The following is a 20,620-nucleotide window of genomic DNA, read 5'->3' on the forward strand; positions in this document are numbered from 1 at the left end:
TCTTTACTTACGGTGATATAACTCATCTCAATTTAACATTCTTTCCTTTTAGCATATCATATCATTTTTTTATGTATTTCTATTAAACGTATTAATAATATCCACATAAAAAATAAATAGATTAAGACATCTAGAATGTCCCATAATATACAAATTTATCCTAATAATATTCACTCCAGACCAAACCAAGATAATGAACCGACTTCTAGTCATAACTATATGGATGACTCAGACGATGAAGATAATATAGAAAGAGGCCCTCCCAAATTGAGTAATTTTGGGTCGGCATTACTATCTAATCAAGAGGAACAGAATAATAAACAGCATCAACAAGACGTAATGGAATCTAAGGATTCTCTACAAATTAAAACCGATAAACATAATATATGGCGTAATAATACCAATATTAATAATACATCGAACACACTCTTTGGCCATACTGATGAACATTCTCAGACATCAACCTCAACCATGACTAGCGTACGTATGCATGATCATCAAAGTGTCACTACACTTTATTCTGATAATAATGGAAAAGATTTAAATAATACTCTAGTAAAGGACTCTAACAAATCTACATTCAGAAGTCTGAAACAGTTATCAAGAGAAGAACTACCATCCAGACAGCGAAATAGACGATTGTTACAGAATTTAAAAGCAGGAAACCTTGGACCAGCATCAAGAACATCATCTTTGTTAACTAATGAAAGTTTTAATTCTTCTATGCCATTATCAACAAATACTCCTGAAGCCAGACAAAATAATGATAATAATGATAATGATAATGATAATACTACTACTACTACTACTACTACTACTACTACTAATAATAATAATAATAATAATAATAATAACCTTCGAAATAAAAGTATCAACAATCATACTCATACGAGGACCTTACCCTTAGATGAAATAAAACCACCAACTTCTACTGATATAGGAAGATCCTACATACATAGCTCAATTGAAAATATTCCACTCCGAATTGCCACAACAGAGACAAATATAAATACTAAACTTACTAACCGCAATAACAATGATGCTACTATTAGTAATGATTATAACCATAACTCTAAACCTATTATCTCAGATTATTCTTCAATTGAATTCAACGGATTAAACCCAATGCAATATTGGAGAAAGCATGACTTACCTCCATCTGAACTTCCAAAATTAAATAAAGCATACTTACAAAAACAAAGAGAAGAAAATAGAAAGGCAGTATTAAAACAAAGAAGTACATCAAGAATGATCCTTAGCAACAAAATGACTAATTCTACCTCTTCGACAAACAACGGTTCAATTAAACTAAGTGACAATAGGTTTAATTCATTTGATGCTAACAATACTAATAATGATAATTTGCATAAAATTAATAGAACAAAAAATTATACAAAAGATAATTCATTACCCACTGCAAGAGCAAACAGAAATAATACAGATACTTCGCCCATGGGGAAATCTTCTAGGAAAAATTTGTCATCGCCAGTTGTTTCTACAAGAAATGTCTTCTTGGAAGATATCGATCCACCATTTAGTAATGAAAAAAAATTCCGAATTGATAAAGAGAATAATTCAAAATCAGGACAAACTCGTAATAGACTTGGGTCCTTTGGCAGTGAAATAGATAATATTCATAATAGACATAATGCTATAAAGTATATTTCCCGACAAAATAGCAGCGAAGATTTACATTCTAGTAATCGTTATACAGAGAATAGAAGAACAGCTTTAACTTCAATTGATATTAATAAAAGATCTGGATATGCCTCTCCTTCCAGAGAACACAAAAGATCTAAAACCACTGATAATTATAAGATGGATGTTTCAGTTCTTGAAAGCAACAGTAGAATCCCGTCTAGTGCAAATAGAATTAACTATCGTTCCAAGAGTGCTCTAGCAGACTATAATAATCCGATGCAAGATATAGACCACCTCCCTTCATCACAACCACCAGTAAGGCCTCCACCACATTTCATACCTTCACTGTCACAACCTCAACCTCAACAGGTAAGAAAAAAAGTAGAAATAATTGAACCAGAGGCGAAGATACATAATTACCAAAAACCAATAATCATTGTAAATAATATAGAATATGAAAAAGTAGCATTATTAGGCAGAGGCGGCTCATCTAAAGTCTACAAGGTAAAGGGACCGAAAAATTCATATTATGCATTAAAAAGAGTTTTATTTGATGAATTTGATGATTCAAGTATAGAAGGATTTAAAGGAGAAATTGAATTATTGAAGAAACTTGAACATGAAGAAAGAGTTGTAAGATTATTTGATTATAAGATGGAAAATGGGACTTTACATCTAATTATGGAATGTGGTGATCTTGATCTTTCAAGAATATTGCATCAAAGATCTAAACAACCTTTAGACTTGGAGTTTATTAGATACTATTCTCGTGAAATGCTTAAATGTGTTCAAGTAGTACATAATAACGATATTGTTCATTCTGATTTAAAACCTGCTAATTTTGTTTTAGTTGGTAGTGTTTTAAAAATCATCGATTTTGGTATTGCAAACGCTGTCCCAGATCATACAGTTAATATATATCGTGAATGTCAAATTGGTACTCCAAATTATATGGCACCCGAAGCGTTAGTTTCAATGAATTTAACATCTAATGAAAATGAGAATGCCCAGAAACCAGTAAATAGATGGAAAGTTGGTAAACCTTCTGATGTTTGGTCATGTGGTTGTATACTGTATCAAATGTTTTATGGTAAACCTCCTTATGGTCATTATCAGGGCCAAAATCGATTATTAGCTATTATGAATCCTGAAGTTGAAATTAAATATCCCGAGTTTACACCAAATAATGAACCTATTCCAAGATCTGCGATAGACACCATGAAAGCGTGCCTTTACAGAGATCCTTCTAAGAGATTTACTATCGAAGAATTATTAAATAACCCATTTTTTTCACCAATTATGGTCACCCCTTTCTTTTTGCAAGATTTGATTAAAAATTCTGTTAGGTATGGAATTGACCGCAAAAATATTTCTAATGAAGAGTTAGAAAAAATGAGTGATGATGTTTTGAATAGATTACGAGAATTCATCTTATAGACAGTGCGAAAGTCACATGGTAAGGGTATGCATTAACTTTTTTTTTTTTTAATTTATTCATATATATTATATATTTTTATAGAGATCAAGTCAAATCGATCATTAATTATCATTATAATGGGATATTATCTGGTCATTATTGGGTAAATCAAGCTAATATACTAAAATATATCTAAGTTCATTTCTATTACAACCGTAAATATAAATCAATGTAATATATCATGTAATAACTAAGGTAATAAGTAAGTACGTACATATATATTTAAATATCCCATAACCGTTAAAAAAAGATGAGATGATGATGACGATAACGATGGATAATAAAAAAAATACAGCTTGAATTAAATAAGGAGTAAATTTTGATTTTTCAATTTCATTATCTTGGACCAAATTTAGCCAGTGCAGCAGCCCCATTTTCCTGCCATTCTTGTTTTGACAACCACATATGATCTTTATCAGCCATGATATTAGCCAAAACAGCCCCACCGATGAAGACCATATGTTTTCTCCTTGGAGGATCTTCAATACGGACTTTAAATTTATCTAATCTTTCAGCATCACCCTTTAAGATTCTAGTGAACCACAATTGTTTCAATTCTCTTTCTAATCTTGATGGTAACCCTGGATACATACTTGAACCACCAGACAGGACAATAGCTTTATATAAAGAACTTCTGACATCGATATCAGCAGATTGGATTGTGTTAAATAATAATTCACCAACACCTGGAGATTCTACATCTACCAAGTCTGGTTGGAATAAACATTCTGGAGCTTCGAATCTTTCTTGACCTACCTTAATAATTCTACCATCAGGTAATTCATATTCTTGTACTAAGGTGGTTGTTTCCCTTGCTAATTTTGTATCTAAATTCAAATCGTAAGAAACATAACAAACTTTTTCTTTAATTTGACGAACTGTTTCGAAATCAGCAGTTCTATTGAACGAGTAACCACGGCGTGATAGTAAATCGATTAAATGTCTAGTAACATCTCTACCTGCAACATCTAATCTCCTGGTCAAATGATTCAATACTACTGATTCATAAACTGGAACAATATGTGTAACACCATCACCTGAATCCACAACAACACCTGATGATAGCCCTTGAGCGTATAATGCTAAAACGGCTTGAATAGCCACGTAAACTCCGCCAAAATCGTATCTTTCAAACATAACTTCACACATTCTTTCTCTATTTTTAACTGGATTCATAGGTGGTTCAGTTAAAAGAACTTTACCACCTGAAGTGGTTGGCAATTTCATTTGATTGAAAAAAGCATAATCCCATAACAATTCCATATCTGTCCAATTCTTTATAATACCATTTTCCATGGGGTAAGAGATCTGTAAATATGAACGAACTTCACTTGCTTCATCACCAATCATAATATCTTTCAAAGGTGTGGAGATTGTACCACGTTCTTCGGCTCTTAAAATAGGTCTACCAACAATGGAGGGAAAAGTATAATCTGGGAAATTTTCACCAGCACGCCCTATTTTAACGAAACCTGTACCTTGATCTAAGACTGTTTTTAAAAGACCAAATTTGAGCAGGAACTTAATTGGCCTAGCCAATTGAAATATTCTCATATTAAATTTGCAATTTAGTTAGTAAAATGATCATTAAGTGTGGAAATACAGATATATCTACAAGAATATATATATCATAATAAACCACCTATAGAAAAAAGCATAAAATCATAAAAAGGGCTTTGCCGGATTCCTAAGGTTATAGTAACAAATAACATACCAATTGGACTATGAGGATCCATTGTGAGTCGTGTATTTTATAATAGAGTATTTTTTTTCCTTGTATATGGATGACTATATGATCTTGCGAACAGGACAAATGCCTTTGTCTATAGACTCTTGATCCTTTATAATAATATCTAACCTTTAACCTTTATTTCAATTTTCAAATCCTTTATTCAATTCGTGTTGAAACTTATTTCGAGCAAAGTGAAATTTCAGTTCGCCCCTTTTGAGAGTCGTGCGGCGTGATATTTTTTCAGAAATAGTATATAAGTAATAAGCATCATCCAAAATAAATAGTCACAAAATAGAGATCAGGACTACAGAACAGGCCTCTAGACGTAGGATTGTTCAGTACGTTGGCGTATTTCAAATTGTGGCCGGTACATATTGAATCCCTACAGTTTCAAGTTTTCCACAGAGATAAAATACAACCAATTAGCGTTACAAATGGCATCATGGAGCACTAAATGTTTAGAGACCATTGGGAAGAGAACTCTTGATGGGTATAAAGCTCAGAGAATACCCAGCAAGTTTGATAATGTAGTAGTTGCGGTATCTGGAGGTGTTGACTCTGCTCTTGCAGCTTCTTTGTATTCTACGATATACCCTAATACAAGAGCCATTTATATGCAAAATTGGTCCAAGAGTCAGTCTTTGAGTGATCCTAGGGAAGAACCATGCTACAATAGAGACTGGAGAGAAGCTGTTAAAGTGGCAGAATTTTTAGGGATACCGATGGAGAAGGTGAATTTTGAATCTGATTATTGGATAGATGTTTTTGAGCCAATGCTGAATAGTTATAAGATGGGTATCACACCAAATCCAGATATCGGATGCAATAGGTTTATTAAGTTTGGTAGATTAACTGAATATTTGGATAATAAATATGGTCAAGATAATTACTGGCTAGTGACAGGTCATTATTCAAGAGTCTTAGATTATATTGGTGGGAAATCTGAGCGATCGTTGCATCTTTTGAAATCATATTATAAACAAAAAGATCAAAGTTATTTTTTATCACAAATCAATCCTATTGCCTTAAGGCGATTATTATTACCGGTAGGCCATCTTACGAAACCAGAAGTACGAGAATATGCTCGACAGCTTGGATTACCAAACTCTTCTCGACCTGATTCACAAGGTATTTGCTTTGTCAACAATTCACAAACTGGCAAATTTAAAAATTTCTTAAAGCATTATTTAGACAACAACCCAGGTGATATCATTACGATAGATAAATCTACTAATAAGAAGAAAGTTTGGGGTAAACATCAAGGGATTTGGTCATACACAATAGGCCAGAAAGTTGGTATATCTATGCCACAGAGTGATCCTCAATACAAAGGGACTTGGTTTGTTAGTGACAAAATAATAGATAAAAATGAAATTGTCATAGTAAAAGGGAACAACAATCCCGAATTGTATCATGATACTTTGAAGGTTCAGTCATTTAAACCATTAATAGTAGGCTTCACTAAGGAATGGTTTGAGACTGAGTGCTCAAAGGGTACTCTAAAAATGCAGTACCGATCTCTTCAAGATCCGGTGCCTATTAAATTCGCTACCATACATTCTTCTCCAAGTGACGACTCGTATCAACCGTATTCTATCCAACTTACCTTGTCACACGCACAAAGAGCTATTGCACCAGGCCAATATTGCTGCATATACTGGAACCAGGCAGTTCTTGGGAGTGGTGCTATTACTAGTGTTCTGTAATATACATGCATATATATATGGCAATTTGTTTTTAACATTAATATTGCAATTGTATATTATATATTCTCTACTGCTTCTAGTTTTAGAGCAGTAATATCTCTCTCTATATATAAGGTTCCTGTAAATAAACATTTCAACTGCATTATCTTCCAGTCACTTTCGCTTATTCTGGCTAAATTTAATATGTGTCAACTGTTATAAATTCTTCCTAAGAAGATTCAGTAAGCGAGTCTATGAAATTAAAGTTACCTATTTTAGCTCTAAATATATATATATCTATGAAAATAAAAAAAAGATAAAAAAAATAGAAAAGTAGTCTCAAAATAAAAAAACCAACAAACTACATTACCTATCTATATCAAACAAGAACAATAATGGGGCAAGCAGATTGGAAAATTTCAATAACTTCGTTTAATTGTGGCAAGGCGTTGCCTTATGATAAAGTATCGAAATTAACTCCGATTATTGAGAAATTGATTCCAGATGATCAATGTAATGATATTTGTGTATTAGGGTTTCAAGAATTGACAGAGATTTGGATGGGATCATTCCCAGATTACATGGAATTGATATTCGATAATATTGGAAAATGTGCTCAAACCATTTTAGGTAATGTTTTTGGAATAGAATATCAAGTGGCTGCTTCAAATCATTTAGGCACTCTTGGCCTAGTAATATTGACCAAAAAATCGATTGATATTGGCCAAAAATTCTTAACCTCTTGTAAAAGAGGCCAACTAGGCTCGAGTTTAAAAGGTGGTGCGGCCATTTCCATTGATTTAAAAGACGACACAAGAGATGATACTTTCATTTTTATATGTAACCACTTGGCTGCTAACAAGGGCAAGTTTAATGAAAGAATAGATGATTACAATCATATAATGTCTCATTGCGATTCAACATTTAGAATGAGAACATTACAAAGTAGCCATCTCTTCTTTTTTGGCGATTTGAATTTCAGATCCAATAAACCAATATATGATTTTTCTGAAAGTGCAATTATTGAAAAAGTTCTAACATCCCACGATGAATTAAATATTTTAAAACAAGAAAATATGCTTTTCCAAGGGTTTGAGGAAGCTAAGATTAATTTCCCTCCAACTTATAAATATTCAATAAAGAATACAAAATCAAATGAATATTCAACAAAAAGAATCCCTTCTTGGTGTGACCGTATATTTTACAGGCATTATAAAACTCCAACTAGGACAAAATATTTTGCCATTCCAAGAACAGAAGAATTAAGATTCACAGATCATCAACCAGTCAATTTAACCATTGAAGTTCAACTTGGAGTTCAAGACATTGCTCCTATCCAAATAAGAAAGCAATACGGTAGTTCTATAGACTTGAGTAAGATATCAGATCCAATCATTGGGTATGGTGATTGGTTTATTCAAAGGCATCCAATAATTGGTTCAATAATGATAGTTATTACTTTAGTCCTATTATATGCGTTATTGTTTTAAACTTTTTTTTTCAAGGGAATAAGGTTAGTTTGGGATCGGTTTATTAGGATAGTTTTATATATATACCCATTTTTGTAAATAAACTATTTAATAGATATTTTGTTTGAATATTATGAACAGTAAAGATGAGAAGCGATAAATTCTCCTCTGAGTTTCTTTGATATTTTATTGATTAATTCTCGAAGGTTAGATCAAATTTATTTGACTAAATATGGATGGGATGTTTTAAAGCGTTGAAAATTTCGATTGTCGTTGGAAAGTGAAAAGAGGTGAAAAAAAAAAATAAAAACGAAAAAAAAAAATAAGAACTACTCTATTAATTAAAGGAAATACTTTCTTCAAATTCATTCTCAAGATAATTAATAAGAATAAAGGCCATGTCAAGACGTAGAGGTGGTCCTAGACCAAAAACTGCACCAAGTATCGGGAAAGCCAAAGATACAACAGTATTCTTAGAAGCGTTGAAACTTTATGAATCCAAAAATTATAAGAAGTCAATTAAACTTTTGGATGGAGTATTGAAAAAAAGCCACAACCACGTTGATTCTTTGGTATTAAAAGGTCTAGATCTGTTTTACCTGGGTGAAAAAGACGAAGCCAAAGTATTTGTAAACAATGCTTTGAGTAAGATTAACGGTACCGAAGCATCTGCCATATGCTGCCATGTTATTGGTATTTACATGAGATCCACTAAGCAATATTCAGAATCTATCAAATGGTTTCAAGCAAGTTTAGACAATGGTTCGAAAAACTATCAAATTTATAGAGATCTATCCACTTTACAATCACAAGTTGGCGATTTCAAGGCTGTTTTAGAATCAAGAAAACGCTATTGGGAAAATTACATGGGTTACCGTGCTAATTGGACTTCCTATGCTGTAGCTCAAGATATTAATGGTGAATATCATCAAGCTGTCAATACTTTATCTCAATTTGAAAAATTGGCAGCTGGCAAATTAGGTCAAACTGAAATGTATGAAAATAATGAATGTATCATTTATAAAAATGATATTATGTACAGATCTGCAGGTAGTGATAAAAGTAGATTAGCCAATGTATTAAAACATCTGGTTGAAAATGAAAAGGATATTTATGATAAATTTGCTGTATTAGAAAGAAAGGCATCTATTTATATGAAGATGGGTAATTTTAAAGAAGCATCAATTGTTTACAGAACTTTAATTAAGAGAAATCCTGACAATTTCAAATACTATAACTTATTAGAAGTTGCATTAAATATTAAGAATGATAACAAATTAAGGAAGGCTTTATATGAAAAATTGGAAACATTTTATCCAAGATGCGAACCTCCAAAATTTATTCCTTTAACTTTTATTACAGATGAAGTTGAATTAACAAAAAATCTTGAAAAATATGTTTTACCATTATTGAGGCGCGGTGTTCCAGCTACTTTCTCTAATGTGAAACCTTTATATAGATCAAGATCATTTATTGCTAAAATATTAGAAAAAATTGTTATTGAATATTTGGAAACAATTGATCCAAAAGAATCTCCGATTTCATATATTTGGACTTGTTATTATTTGACTCATCATTATTTATTCTTGAAAGACTTTAATAAAGCCCAAGAATTCATTGAAAAAGCTCTGTCTCATTCTCCTACTATTGTGGAATTTTACATCTTGAAAGGTCGTATCTTAAAGCATTTAGGCCTATTAGATGATGCTGCTGGAGTTTTAGAAGAAGGTAGGCAATTAGATTTACAAGATAGATTTATTAATACCAAGACTGTCAAGTATTTCTTAAGGGCCAATAACATCGATAAAGCTGTAGAAATCGCTTCATTATTCACTAAGAATGATGATTCACCAAATGGTATTAAAGATTTGCATCTGGTCGAAGTTTCTTGGTTTATTGTGGAACAAGCAGAAGCATATTATAGATTATTTATTGAGAAGAGGGAAAAACTTCATATTGAAAAGGCTAAATTAGTAGAACTATTAGCTAATGAAACTCCAAATGAAGAAGAAAGTGAAAATATTGCCAAATTAGAAAGCGAATTGAGGGAATTAGAATGGACTGTTAAGAAATACCAAGGGTTGTCGTTGAAAAGATTTGCAGCTATCTCCAAGATCTATGACCAGTTTGATGATGACCAATTAGATTTCCATTCTTACTGTATGAGAAAGGGTACCCCAAGAGCTTATTTGGAGATGATTCAATGGGGCAATACCATTTTCACTCAGCCAATGTATGTTCGTGCAATGGTGGGTGCATCTAAGATTCAATTTGGCTTACATGATAAATTAATCGAAGATAAACAGCTTGTTGCAAATGAAGAAGAAAATAAAAATTCAACTAAAATGAATAAAAGAGTCAAAAAGGAAATAGCGGCTTTGAATAAGCGTAAAGAAGATGAGAAAAAATTTGTTGCTGCATACACAAGTGAGCAAGATCAAGATGTTTACGGTAAAAAATTAATTGATTCCAAAGAACCTTTGACCGAATTTGCTAATCTTTTCTATACTAAATATAATAAGCAAGTCCAGGATTATGCAAAGAATAATATTCTTGAATTTGAATACCATTATAGAGAAGGAAAACTGGCTTTGTGTTTGGGAGCTATTAGTAAATATTCTAAACGTTTTGGCAAGTCAATCGATGTTGTGGGCTCATTGTCCATTATTCTTGGCCAAGCTGCCAGGGAAAACTCTTCCTTTGATTCCCTTGCCAAAAAAGTTGCCTTGAAGGGCCTTGAAACAGAAATTTCCGAGTTTCCTATCAATGAAATCAACAATAATGAATTTGATTGGATGAAATATTTCCAAGATAACTATAAAATCCATAACTTAATCTCATTGGTTTTATTAAAACACTATCTAAGGGGCAATGACTCAAATATATCTGACTTAATTCTGAACTATAGTGCCAAGTTAGAACCACAACAACAAAACATGGTCTTGCAATACGAATTATAATATTTTGATACTAATATGATTATTTAATAGATTTTTATTTTTTTTTACATATTCAAGACTTTATAAAGTTTCCATGAATTTTATAATTATGTAAAGGATGGCATGCACTAGTAATTCATAATTATAATCTTACCATTTAATTTATTTTTTCCTTTTTCTTGTTTCCCAATTAAATAAACTATGAATTTCCTGGAGGTTCGAATTACATAAGGATATCCAGTAAAAAATATTAAAAAAATTTCATGACAAAATATTTTACAATATAAAGAAGTTTATCTTTTCTTACAATTCGATAGAATGAAATAATTTACTTTTTCTTTATAGTATGACTTCAAGATTATTTGTTTCAAGATATAGTTAGAACCTTAATTTCTCGTGTTTTAATGTCGATTGTCATGAACTTGAACGGAAAACCCGAGGATTAAAACTCGATGGCCGAGTTGACTCAGAATCTGCAAATCTTAGAATTATTAAGATTTAGAGCTACTTATCAATAAACTAGCACAACAGTGACAAGACTATAGTGATACAAGACCATAATTTTACGTAATTAATAGTTTATAAAGCAGTTTAATCAAAGCAAAATGGCATCTGTTCCAAATTCAATCTCCTCTGCTACATCAACCTCAACAAACAGAGTGGATAGACAACGAAGAGATAATATAAACTCTAAGATACAAGAGTTACTGACGTTGATTCCTTCTGATTTTTTCCAAGAATACTACAAGAATAATAGCATTTCTAATGCGAGCGGCACAAGTAACAATAATATAAACCCTACAGAATCTAATTGTAGCTTACAAGATGATAACCTAAATATAAAATTAAAAGGTACAGGTACAAAGGATGGGAAGCCTAATAAAGGACAGATACTGACACAGGCAGTAGAATACATAACTTATCTACAAAATGAAGTTGACAAGAAAAACAGAGCCGAAATAGATCTAATGTTAAAAATCCAAGAATTGAGTAAAAAGACAGGAATAATAATTAATGATATTAATCTTGAGAATACAAGTGCAGAAATAATGTTAGCTAAGATTGGTGTTGGTCCTTTAAGCGAAAGTGATGCCAATTCTGGTAGCAATAATAAAAATACTACGTATTTGGCCGGAGGTGAAACTAAGGCAGAGTATGGAGGGTATGGCACATATAGTAATCCATAGAATGGCGAATGGTAGTATAACAACTTTGGATATTAATATATGAAATATTTAATTTTTTTTTGTTTTCTTATTGATTCTTTTAATGACCTATACGTAATAATCTAATGAATTGGTTCTTCCATTAGTTTATTTTTTTCTTTTTTTTTTTCAAAACCTAATACCATTTAGTGCTTTGTATTCTATTCTTTTCTCACCTTTTTAAACACTAAATTTTGGTTGGCTAATTGTGTATCAAAAGGGAGGATATTCACAAATACTCCGTTGTCCCTTTAATAATTCAAAATATAAGGTATTGCCGGTCTTATACTATATAATTAAATGGAACAACAAAATATTTATTTGGTGAAAATAGAACAATATTCACAACTGAACAACTACAACGACAAAAATGAATAATATCTAGATGTCTACTGGTATAGTAGAATACTAACGCCCCTATGAAAACACCTGTAACTATAAAAAATTTTGACGACAAAAATAATTCTTTTGATCTAGATATGTATACTAGCCGCCCACAACGCCTACCTCCAAATATTTAGTTATTACTACCCAATGGAGATACATAGTTTTTAGAAGAAATTACCAGAATAATATCTACTTAATATTCTGAAAATCTAAATATTTATATAAGATTAATGCATTATTTTATTACTTTTTTTAATAATATTAATTACTGTCATCCCCGCAATAAGATTTTTTTTTATTTTTTTTCGCATTTTCTATTTCATGAGAAATGAAAAAAAAAAACGAGTTGCTAATTATATAAAAAAAAGTGAATAAAAATAGATTCCCTATAAGATCTAAAAACCTACCAAATTTTTTTAAAAGGGTACTTACTACAAGTCCGACATATACGTTACCTGTAACTTTTATAGCATTTTTTTTATATCTACTCTTTTATTCAAAAATGAGTCCTGTCTTACGAATCGGAAGAAACGCACATACCGGCAAATATATTTTACCACCATCTTCCCATGAATCAACTGAACAGGCTCGTACTTTTTTAAAGACACATGGTTTGAAATCCTTCCTAGATGCTTATTTGCCTGAGCAATTGACTTCAATACACATCTATTGTTTGATCCGACTCCTTGGATTTGAAATAAAAAATAGAAGGCTATTATGGGATCTTTCACGCCATTTGGAGACACCGCGTGGCCAAAGAGCCAATAATTCAAACTCTGGTCCTTTAAGCAGCACAGAATCAGCATCACATAATCTATCTAAATATAGAGTCAACTCGTCCTCAAAAGATCCATTGTCAAGTGATCAGTTGGCAAGATTGATACGAGATCTCCAAAAAGCTATAAATCGAGTTCTATCTATGCGATTACCACTTTCTTCATTTTCACATCCATCTTCCATAATTCCTATCCTTTTATCGGCCAAAAATATCATTGTATTAACAGGAGCAGGTGTTTCTACATCATTAGGTATCCCTGATTTCCGTTCCTCTGAAGGTTTTTATTCAAGAATTCGTCATCTTGGTCTTGATGATCCTCAGGATGTATTTTCATTAGATATCTTCCGAAAAGATCCAAGTGTATTTTACTCAATCGCCCATTTAGTCCTACCTCCACAAAGAATGTTCTCTCCCCTACATGCATTCATCAAACTTTTACAAGATCGTGGTTCATTATTAAGAAATTATACCCAAAATATCGATAATTTCGAAAGTCATGCAGGTGTTGATAAAGATAAATTAGTGCAATGCCATGGTTCATTTGCTACAGCTACATGTTTTACATGTGGATGGAAAATTGCTGGTGAACGAATTTATTCCAATATTCGTAAGATGGAATTACCATTATGTCCTCATTGTATAGATAAAAGGAATCCATCAAAACCCAAATCATTTGGTGTTCTTAAACCAGATATTACTTTTTTTGGTGAGTCATTGCCATCAAGATTTCACTCACTGTTACGTAAGGATTTGGAAAAATGTGATTTATTATTGTGTATCGGTACGTCATTAAAAGTTGCACCTGTTAGTGATATTCCAAAATTATTAAATGATAATGTTCCCAGGTTTTTGATTAATAGAGATCCTGTTTCACATGGTCAATTTGATATAAATTTATTAGGCCTTTGTGACGATACAGCAGTGTACTTATCAAAATTATGCAATTGGAAAATACCTTGTAAAAATTGGCAAGAATTGGCAAGCTATGATTATGAATGTATAAAGGAGCCTCAAAAGAGATGCTTTTCAATTATTCGTTCAGATAATGAGTATTTCCCTGAGAATAATAAAATAGCAACTAATGCTAAAACTGCTTCCCAATTAGAATCTGAATCCAAAATTGAAGAAAATACAACTGTAAATACAACTGCAACATCTGGAAGCAAAATCAATTAAAACTCTAGCATTTTTAAAAGTCTTTATTTGGAATTGTTCTTCAATATTTCCCACATTTTTTATAACTTAACTACTAAGAACATATTCGGAAGTTTTTCCGAGATTTTTCGGATGTCTTAAAGATTGCCAAATTATCAAATTTTTCACATTCATTATTATACATTTTCAATTCAATTCACATCAAGTTAAATTAATTCATTTCAGATCTATTCATTATATATTTGTACCATAGCATTCTATTTATTACTGTCTTAAAGTGTGTGTATTATAGATAATTTATTCAATTATAGAAAGACTTTTAAGCACAGTGAATATTGTACCTTATTTGTAATGGATTATCAAAATAGAGCCGGTTCCAAGAAGGGATCAGGTGGTATAGCTTCACAAGCACTTCAAAATAGAGCACAAAGGAAAAGAGTTGATGATTTACTCACTGAAGGTTTAAATATTCCATATTCATTTGAAACTAGAGAGAATATTAGTGAAGGAAATGATAAAGATCAAACAAGTCAGGCACAGGCTAATCCCTATATTTATAAAAACAATAACGGTAAATTGGTTTGCAAGTTATGCAATACAATGCATGTCTCCTGGACGAGTGTACAAAGACATCTGGGAGGTAAAAAGCACGGCATTAATTTAATGAACAGAGATTTAAATAACAATGATCATTCAGATCTAGAAAATATTAAAAATCCTAAGCAAGAACAAATCGACATACTTCGGAAGAATATCAAAACTATAAAAGGCATAGTCCCCATTGTTAAACTAATAAACGTAAAAGATGCACAAGATAGATTTGGCTTTGCCATTCAAGTGGATTACTCTCAAAAAGTTGATACTGAAGAAGCAGGAGTAATAAATACAAATCAAAACTTCCCACCAATGGTACGAATAATCTCCAACTTAGAAATGAAAAATACAAGCAAGAAGCAAGATAAAAAATATCTAGTCATTTCATATCAACCGTTTGAAAACATCTCTATCGAAATTCCCTCTGATAAGGATATTTTCTTACCTTATAAACACCAGCCTGAAGGAAATTATAAGATAGATGCTGCTATTGATTCATTGAATGAGTCTTGCACTTTCTGGAATGTGAATTCAAAGGTTCTTTTATACGCAACTTTTTTTTCAATAAACCCTGGCCATTTGTGGTCCAATTCTTAGGCACGAAGTGATGACTTTTTTCCATTTCTAGTAAAGCGAGTCCTTTTTTTTTTTCTAGTTTTTACCTGTTTTTGAAAAATTAAATGGCTAGTTATATACCAACCATTAAATGGTAAACGATAGATAAACACCATTGTATCTAATTATAGTGTGGTTTATTCCAATTAAATCTAAAGGAAACTTCACAAAACAATGGATATAATATATATATATATATATATGACTGGGGAACTCTGAGGTAACTTTAAATATATTTAGATCTGTATCGACCAATAATTAATTTAGGAAAAAAAATATAAAAGAGATTAAACAAGGCATTATATTTTTATTAAATCATCTAATGCAGAATTTAAGTCCAATCCCCAAACTAGCCCACTCAAGAGCCATATCATCAATTGCCTCAGGTAATTTTGCCAGTGAAAGTGGATCATCACTAAGAAGTTCGCCATCTCATACTTATGATTCATCAACTTTTGAATTTTCACCAATAAAAGAAAATGAACCTTATGTTACTGAATCGAATGCATCATATGTCATTTCCAATGAATTGAGCATAATGGAAAATATGAATCGAACTCCACCAGCTATTCCAGAAAAGAAGCACGGAATGAAGCATCCAGTTCCAAATCGTTTATTAATTGTTGAACAATCATTGACAGAACTACAGAATGAATTAGTTAGTTTTATTAATCTTAATTCATCAAAATTCACAGTATTAAATTCTTCAACTGCAACTATAACGCCTCCAGCTAAATCAGTTTCTCCAACTCCTGCATTAGCTATTAATAAGCAAGATAAAGTACACTCTAAAGGGAAAACAATAAACCCAGAAAAAGCATTACCCAAGCCACATTCTACTAAAACACTTACTCAGAATACTAAGATGCAGTCTAAATATGGAGATTTGGAAATCTCAAATAAACATCTGGTATATTTGGAAAAGTTAATAGATACTCTTACAAAATTAATGATAGATATGATGCTTGATCCAGTTAGAGTAAAAGAAACTTTAAAGAGGTTGAACGATGCAACGAGAATACTAGAAGGTTTTTAATCATTTTTTCTGTTAAAAAAATATGAACTTTGTATTATTTATACATTTGTCCGGTTATATATATATATTTTATATTCTTTTAGATTTATTACCCATTAGCTTATAGAAACGATCTGTTTTTTATTTAAAAGAAAATTTTTGCATTGAGTTTGACCTTATTTTGAGGATTTATATTAGCCAAAACTAGTATTGCAAAGTAAATTGTATGCTAACATTTTACACCCAATAAATGCAATTGGTCCGGTATGTCACTTTGAATATGTGTAAGTCGATTCGTTATTATTCGCTTGCTTCCTGGACAACAACATGGAAGCATTCCTCACTTTCTGTTAAATACTAAAGTATAATCCTGTAAAGAAGCTTAAATTTCATATTAGAGCATTTGGTGACTTGAATAGTTTTAACAAAGCTTAATAACTACTACATATATTTCAATAAGTGATATCACGTGACCGTTGAAAATTTTCAAAAATAAATTTCTCCCGGGGGCGAGTCGAACGCCCGATCTCAAGATTTCCTTTTATTTCAAATTACAGTCTTGCGCCTTAAACCAACTTGGCTACCGAGAGCTATTTCTTTTCATGTTACGTTGTAAAACCATCTAAGTGCCGTCGCCTTTCACGTAATACTTACAAGAAATCAGTACAAGAGAAGCCTCGAGAGAGGACAGATCAGCTGACCACAGCTGAGAAACAACTATTCAGCATGCATGGAACATCAATTGTAACCACTGAATCTGCTGGAATATGATTATATCATTTTCTATTAAGTGGTAAAAGACTTTTATCACGTGACTTATTGTTTAAAATGTGTTTTTCTTTTTATATAAAAAAAACACTATTTAAGAAATATATTCATTTTAGTTATAGTATTTACTATATATTTCTAAATAAAGTAACCGTATTTACACCTTAAACACTCTATAACAATGTCTAACTCTCTTGAATCCCAGTAATATACTATTATATACTATATAGAGAAGGACCAAGGGGAGATACAACAATCTTGTGTAATACAACCTGTAACTACTGATCTCAACACCATCCTTGTCCTGTCAGTCTCGTATTACAACATGTTGGTTTTGTTTTGTATTTTAACATTTAGATCAACTGCAATAGAAGAGGAAGTTACTACGGGGGAAACCATTCCTTTAAAGTAGAAGGGTGGGGCTGGTGAAGTTGCGATTTTTAAGAATTTAACGAGGTCTGCAGAGACAAAGGATGTGAGCGAGCCAGAATCTAGGAGAATTTTGACGGGTGTATTTAATACAGAACCGGTCATAGTAGCAGTGGTGCCGATTTCAGGCTGGATGATGGTGGAAACCAGTGGAATTGGACCATGAGGTTTGTGATTGCTGATCTGATTAGTGGTGGTTTGGGTTTGGCATCGCAGGACGAGTTCTACACTGACCTAGGCGGTGGCCTGGTTTCTTATAGTAAAAGCATAGGTTTTTCTGGATGCATTCTTCCCTAGAAATGAAGCCTCTATATTGAACTGCAGATACTGCATATTCATTAAGGCCACAAGTTTGGTTGTATGCCATAACTTGGTGGATCCCTATTCCGGGTGTCATTCTGGATTGTTGGGTGTCCATAGGCAAATTGAAGCTCTGCTGGGTTCCTGTGGAAAATTCCCTGCTTTGAATAGGAATCGTTTCATAAGCGATTACCATTGCCTTCTTTAGTGTTGAAGGTTCAGCAGCGGCAATTCTTTCATAGGTTGCTGGGGATAGGTTTCTGGTGTATTGAGCCAAGATGGCCTTCTCGGACCAGAAGTCCTCTGGCAATAGAGCGATAAGTCTTCGGTATGACGTGTTATAGCGTTCAATACCTGCACTGGCTTCATTGATATTGTGAATAAGGTTTTAAAGCTTTTGGATATCAATTTTACTGGTATAATGACTTTCGAAATCCTTAATGAAATTCTCCCATGTAGCATCTGTTGGTGGCTCATCAACCCAGTTAAGTGCCCATGTGGCTGCGTTGCCTGTTAAATGTTGGGCAAAGTACGCAATCTTTTCAGCATCTGTAATGGCTCGTTGGGTCTCCATTTGTAGTTTTAAGGTAGCTACAAACTTTGGTAGTGATAGAGCATCTTCTCCATCGAAAGTCATTAGTTTGACTTTTGTATCAATGGGTTTTGTTTCGCTAGGATCTAGTGGGGTTCTGAAGGGGTTATTAGTTGACATGCAGATTCAGTGGTTACAATTGATGTTCCACGCCTGCTGAATAGTTGTTTCTCAGCTGTGGTCGGCTGATCTGTCCTCTCTCGAGGCTTCTCTTGTACTGATTTCTTGTAAGTATTACGTGAAAGGCGACGGCGCTTAGACGGTTTTACAACAAAAAAATTTCAAAATGTACATCTTTATCAAGGAAGAATAAGAGATGTATGTCAAATTGGGTGATTAACATGCTAGAGTTCAAGATAGTCAGATATGATATTGATCCGTTTTTCAGGTGTAAAGTGGATTTATTATTTAAAAGTATATAGAATAGTATGCAGTTTTAATATGACTAATTTCTTAAATAATGTTGTGAACATTGCCGGTAAAATATATTTACAGAAATAGTCGTTTGATCGAAAGTATTTTACTTTTTTAAATAGAAAACTCTAATAGTATAACTTTTTCCTGAGGAAATCCTGGGACTATAGTGGTACCAAGAGGTTCTAACACTGAAATAAATACTTGAGAACACTAACTATTCGTAATCCAAAAAAACTACCTTCAGTTAATAAGCAAATACAAACCATAATATGAAAAGTGTCTTTTAGTTTACTCACTTTTTTTTATACCATTTCTTTTCTTTCAATGAATTAATACAGTTTACGAGAAAATATAAACATAATCTCTATGTTTATAAATTTAATGTTAGATATTTTTTAAAAAGAAATTAATGTTTAATGTACTCTAAGAATTTGTTTGATAATAATTATAATTTTCACAGGCTGTGTTATATACTTACAATACAGCTTATTCTTGAGGTTAGTCAATTACAAAGTATAGTAGAGGCAACATCCTTCCTATCGAGTATTATAAAGGAATAGGCACAAAATTTAACATTTAAATAAAACTTCTTTTCTAGTTATGTAATTAGATTTTTCTTTCTGTTTTTGAGTCTAAACTTAATTATTGCTTTTTTATCAAAAGAATAAAAACAAAAACTATCATCCACAAATGCCAATTTATCAATTTTATTTTTTAAAAATTAAAATCAATATAATTTCTATAGAATTACATATGATATATACATGATTTTGAATGTGAAAGTATAATTTGAATGCTAAAAATGAATATTAAATTATTCAGTTGGGTGGCCATTAACCTTTGGATATAATCTAGCAGTGTGGTAATTAATATTTGATCTTTTAGGCTTTACTGATTTATTAGTTGCTGAACATAGTTTCAATTGCTTGACTAATTCTGCACATTGATTTGCGTCTTGACCATTAGAAGACCAACACTGTAATAGAGAACTCATTATAACTATACATGTGTTTGGCTCCACTCTATGAACTGGATTTTTCACTTTAAGTCTTGGTAAAGGTGGTAACTTATAAGGAGGAGGCATTATTTTAAATATATTATACTAGCTGATACTATATGTTGCAATTTTGTCCCCCCACAATAATAGAAAACGGGAAAGAATGGATATTTATTACAAACAAAAAGTATGAATCGATGTTATAAAGGTATCTAAATAAGACAAGGTTTTTAAATATGATATAACGCAATACATAAATTGTAAATAAATGTATTTTTATTAGGGTACTACTACTCTAACAAACCAATTTGTTCATTATACATTATAATGTGTTATTAGAAAATAGAAATCCCGGAGAAATGAATAGCCAAAATAAAAAAAAATTTCAAAAGGGAACCCTAGGGTTTGGGTAAAACACAGGGTTA

The 20,620-nt window shown here is 31.9% G+C and overlaps 10 protein-coding genes and 1 non-coding gene across 11 annotated transcripts; 8 read left to right on the top strand and 3 right to left on the bottom strand.

The window, feature by feature from the left end:
• Positions 1–135: 135 nt before the first annotated feature.
• Positions 136–3,078, top strand: MPS1 (serine/threonine/tyrosine protein kinase MPS1; the record flags this gene model as incomplete). The annotated part of the gene is made up of 1 exon (XM_004181101.1): positions 136–3,078. The coding sequence occupies one exon, from the start codon at positions 136–138 to the stop codon at positions 3,076–3,078; it is 2,943 nt and encodes a 980-aa protein (XP_004181149.1).
• A 376-nt stretch (positions 3,079–3,454) lies between these two features.
• On the bottom strand, positions 3,455–4,854 carry ARP2 (actin-related protein 2; the record flags this gene model as incomplete). The annotated part of the gene is made up of 2 exons (XM_004181102.1): positions 3,455–4,608; positions 4,833–4,854. The coding sequence occupies 2 exons, from the start codon at positions 4,852–4,854 to the stop codon at positions 3,455–3,457; spliced, it is 1,176 nt and encodes a 391-aa protein (XP_004181150.1).
• Positions 4,855–5,284: 430 nt separating this feature from the next.
• Positions 5,285–6,556, top strand: SLM3 (tRNA-5-taurinomethyluridine 2-sulfurtransferase; the record flags this gene model as incomplete). Its single annotated transcript, XM_004181103.1, has 1 exon — positions 5,285–6,556. The coding sequence occupies one exon, from the start codon at positions 5,285–5,287 to the stop codon at positions 6,554–6,556; it is 1,272 nt and encodes a 423-aa protein (XP_004181151.1).
• A 374-nt stretch (positions 6,557–6,930) lies between these two features.
• Positions 6,931–8,025, top strand: INP54 (phosphoinositide 5-phosphatase INP54; the record flags this gene model as incomplete). The annotated part of the gene is made up of 1 exon (XM_004181104.1): positions 6,931–8,025. The coding sequence occupies one exon, from the start codon at positions 6,931–6,933 to the stop codon at positions 8,023–8,025; it is 1,095 nt and encodes a 364-aa protein (XP_004181152.1).
• Positions 8,026–8,402: 377 nt separating this feature from the next.
• NAT1 (peptide alpha-N-acetyltransferase complex A subunit NAT1) lies at positions 8,403–10,964 on the top strand (the record flags this gene model as incomplete). The annotated part of the gene is made up of 1 exon (XM_004181105.1): positions 8,403–10,964. One exon carries the CDS (start codon positions 8,403–8,405, stop codon positions 10,962–10,964), a length of 2,562 nt encoding a protein of 853 aa, XP_004181153.1.
• A 584-nt stretch (positions 10,965–11,548) lies between these two features.
• RTG1 (Rtg1p) lies at positions 11,549–12,130 on the top strand (the record flags this gene model as incomplete). The annotated part of the gene is made up of 1 exon (XM_004181106.1): positions 11,549–12,130. One exon carries the CDS (start codon positions 11,549–11,551, stop codon positions 12,128–12,130), a length of 582 nt encoding a protein of 193 aa, XP_004181154.1.
• A 907-nt stretch (positions 12,131–13,037) lies between these two features.
• Positions 13,038–14,489, top strand: TBLA0F00920 (uncharacterized protein; the record flags this gene model as incomplete). The annotated part of the gene is made up of 1 exon (XM_004181107.1): positions 13,038–14,489. The coding sequence occupies one exon, from the start codon at positions 13,038–13,040 to the stop codon at positions 14,487–14,489; it is 1,452 nt and encodes a 483-aa protein (XP_004181155.1).
• A 330-nt stretch (positions 14,490–14,819) lies between these two features.
• PRP11 (spliceosome assembly protein PRP11) lies at positions 14,820–15,659 on the top strand (the record flags this gene model as incomplete). The annotated part of the gene is made up of 1 exon (XM_004181108.1): positions 14,820–15,659. One exon carries the CDS (start codon positions 14,820–14,822, stop codon positions 15,657–15,659), a length of 840 nt encoding a protein of 279 aa, XP_004181156.1.
• Positions 15,660–15,999: 340 nt separating this feature from the next.
• NBA1 (Nba1p) lies at positions 16,000–16,713 on the top strand (the record flags this gene model as incomplete). The annotated part of the gene is made up of 1 exon (XM_004181109.1): positions 16,000–16,713. One exon carries the CDS (start codon positions 16,000–16,002, stop codon positions 16,711–16,713), a length of 714 nt encoding a protein of 237 aa, XP_004181157.1.
• Positions 16,714–17,191: 478 nt separating this feature from the next.
• TBLA0Ftrna4Y lies at positions 17,192–17,282 on the bottom strand. The gene is given in 2 exon segments: positions 17,192–17,228; positions 17,243–17,282. It is a non-coding gene; the product is annotated as a tRNA-Tyr (tRNA).
• A 2,730-nt stretch (positions 17,283–20,012) lies between these two features.
• On the bottom strand, positions 20,013–20,282 carry MRP10 (mitochondrial 37S ribosomal protein mS37; the record flags this gene model as incomplete). Its single annotated transcript, XM_004181110.1, has 1 exon — positions 20,013–20,282. The coding sequence occupies one exon, from the start codon at positions 20,280–20,282 to the stop codon at positions 20,013–20,015; it is 270 nt and encodes an 89-aa protein (XP_004181158.1).
• Between the last annotated feature and the right edge of the window lie 338 nt (positions 20,283–20,620).

The sequence above is a fragment of the Henningerozyma blattae genome, chromosome 6 (genome assembly GCF_000315915.1).
Source record: "Henningerozyma blattae CBS 6284 chromosome 6, complete genome".
In the NCBI taxonomy this organism is placed as follows: Eukaryota; Fungi; Ascomycota; class Saccharomycetes; order Saccharomycetales; family Saccharomycetaceae; genus Henningerozyma; species Henningerozyma blattae.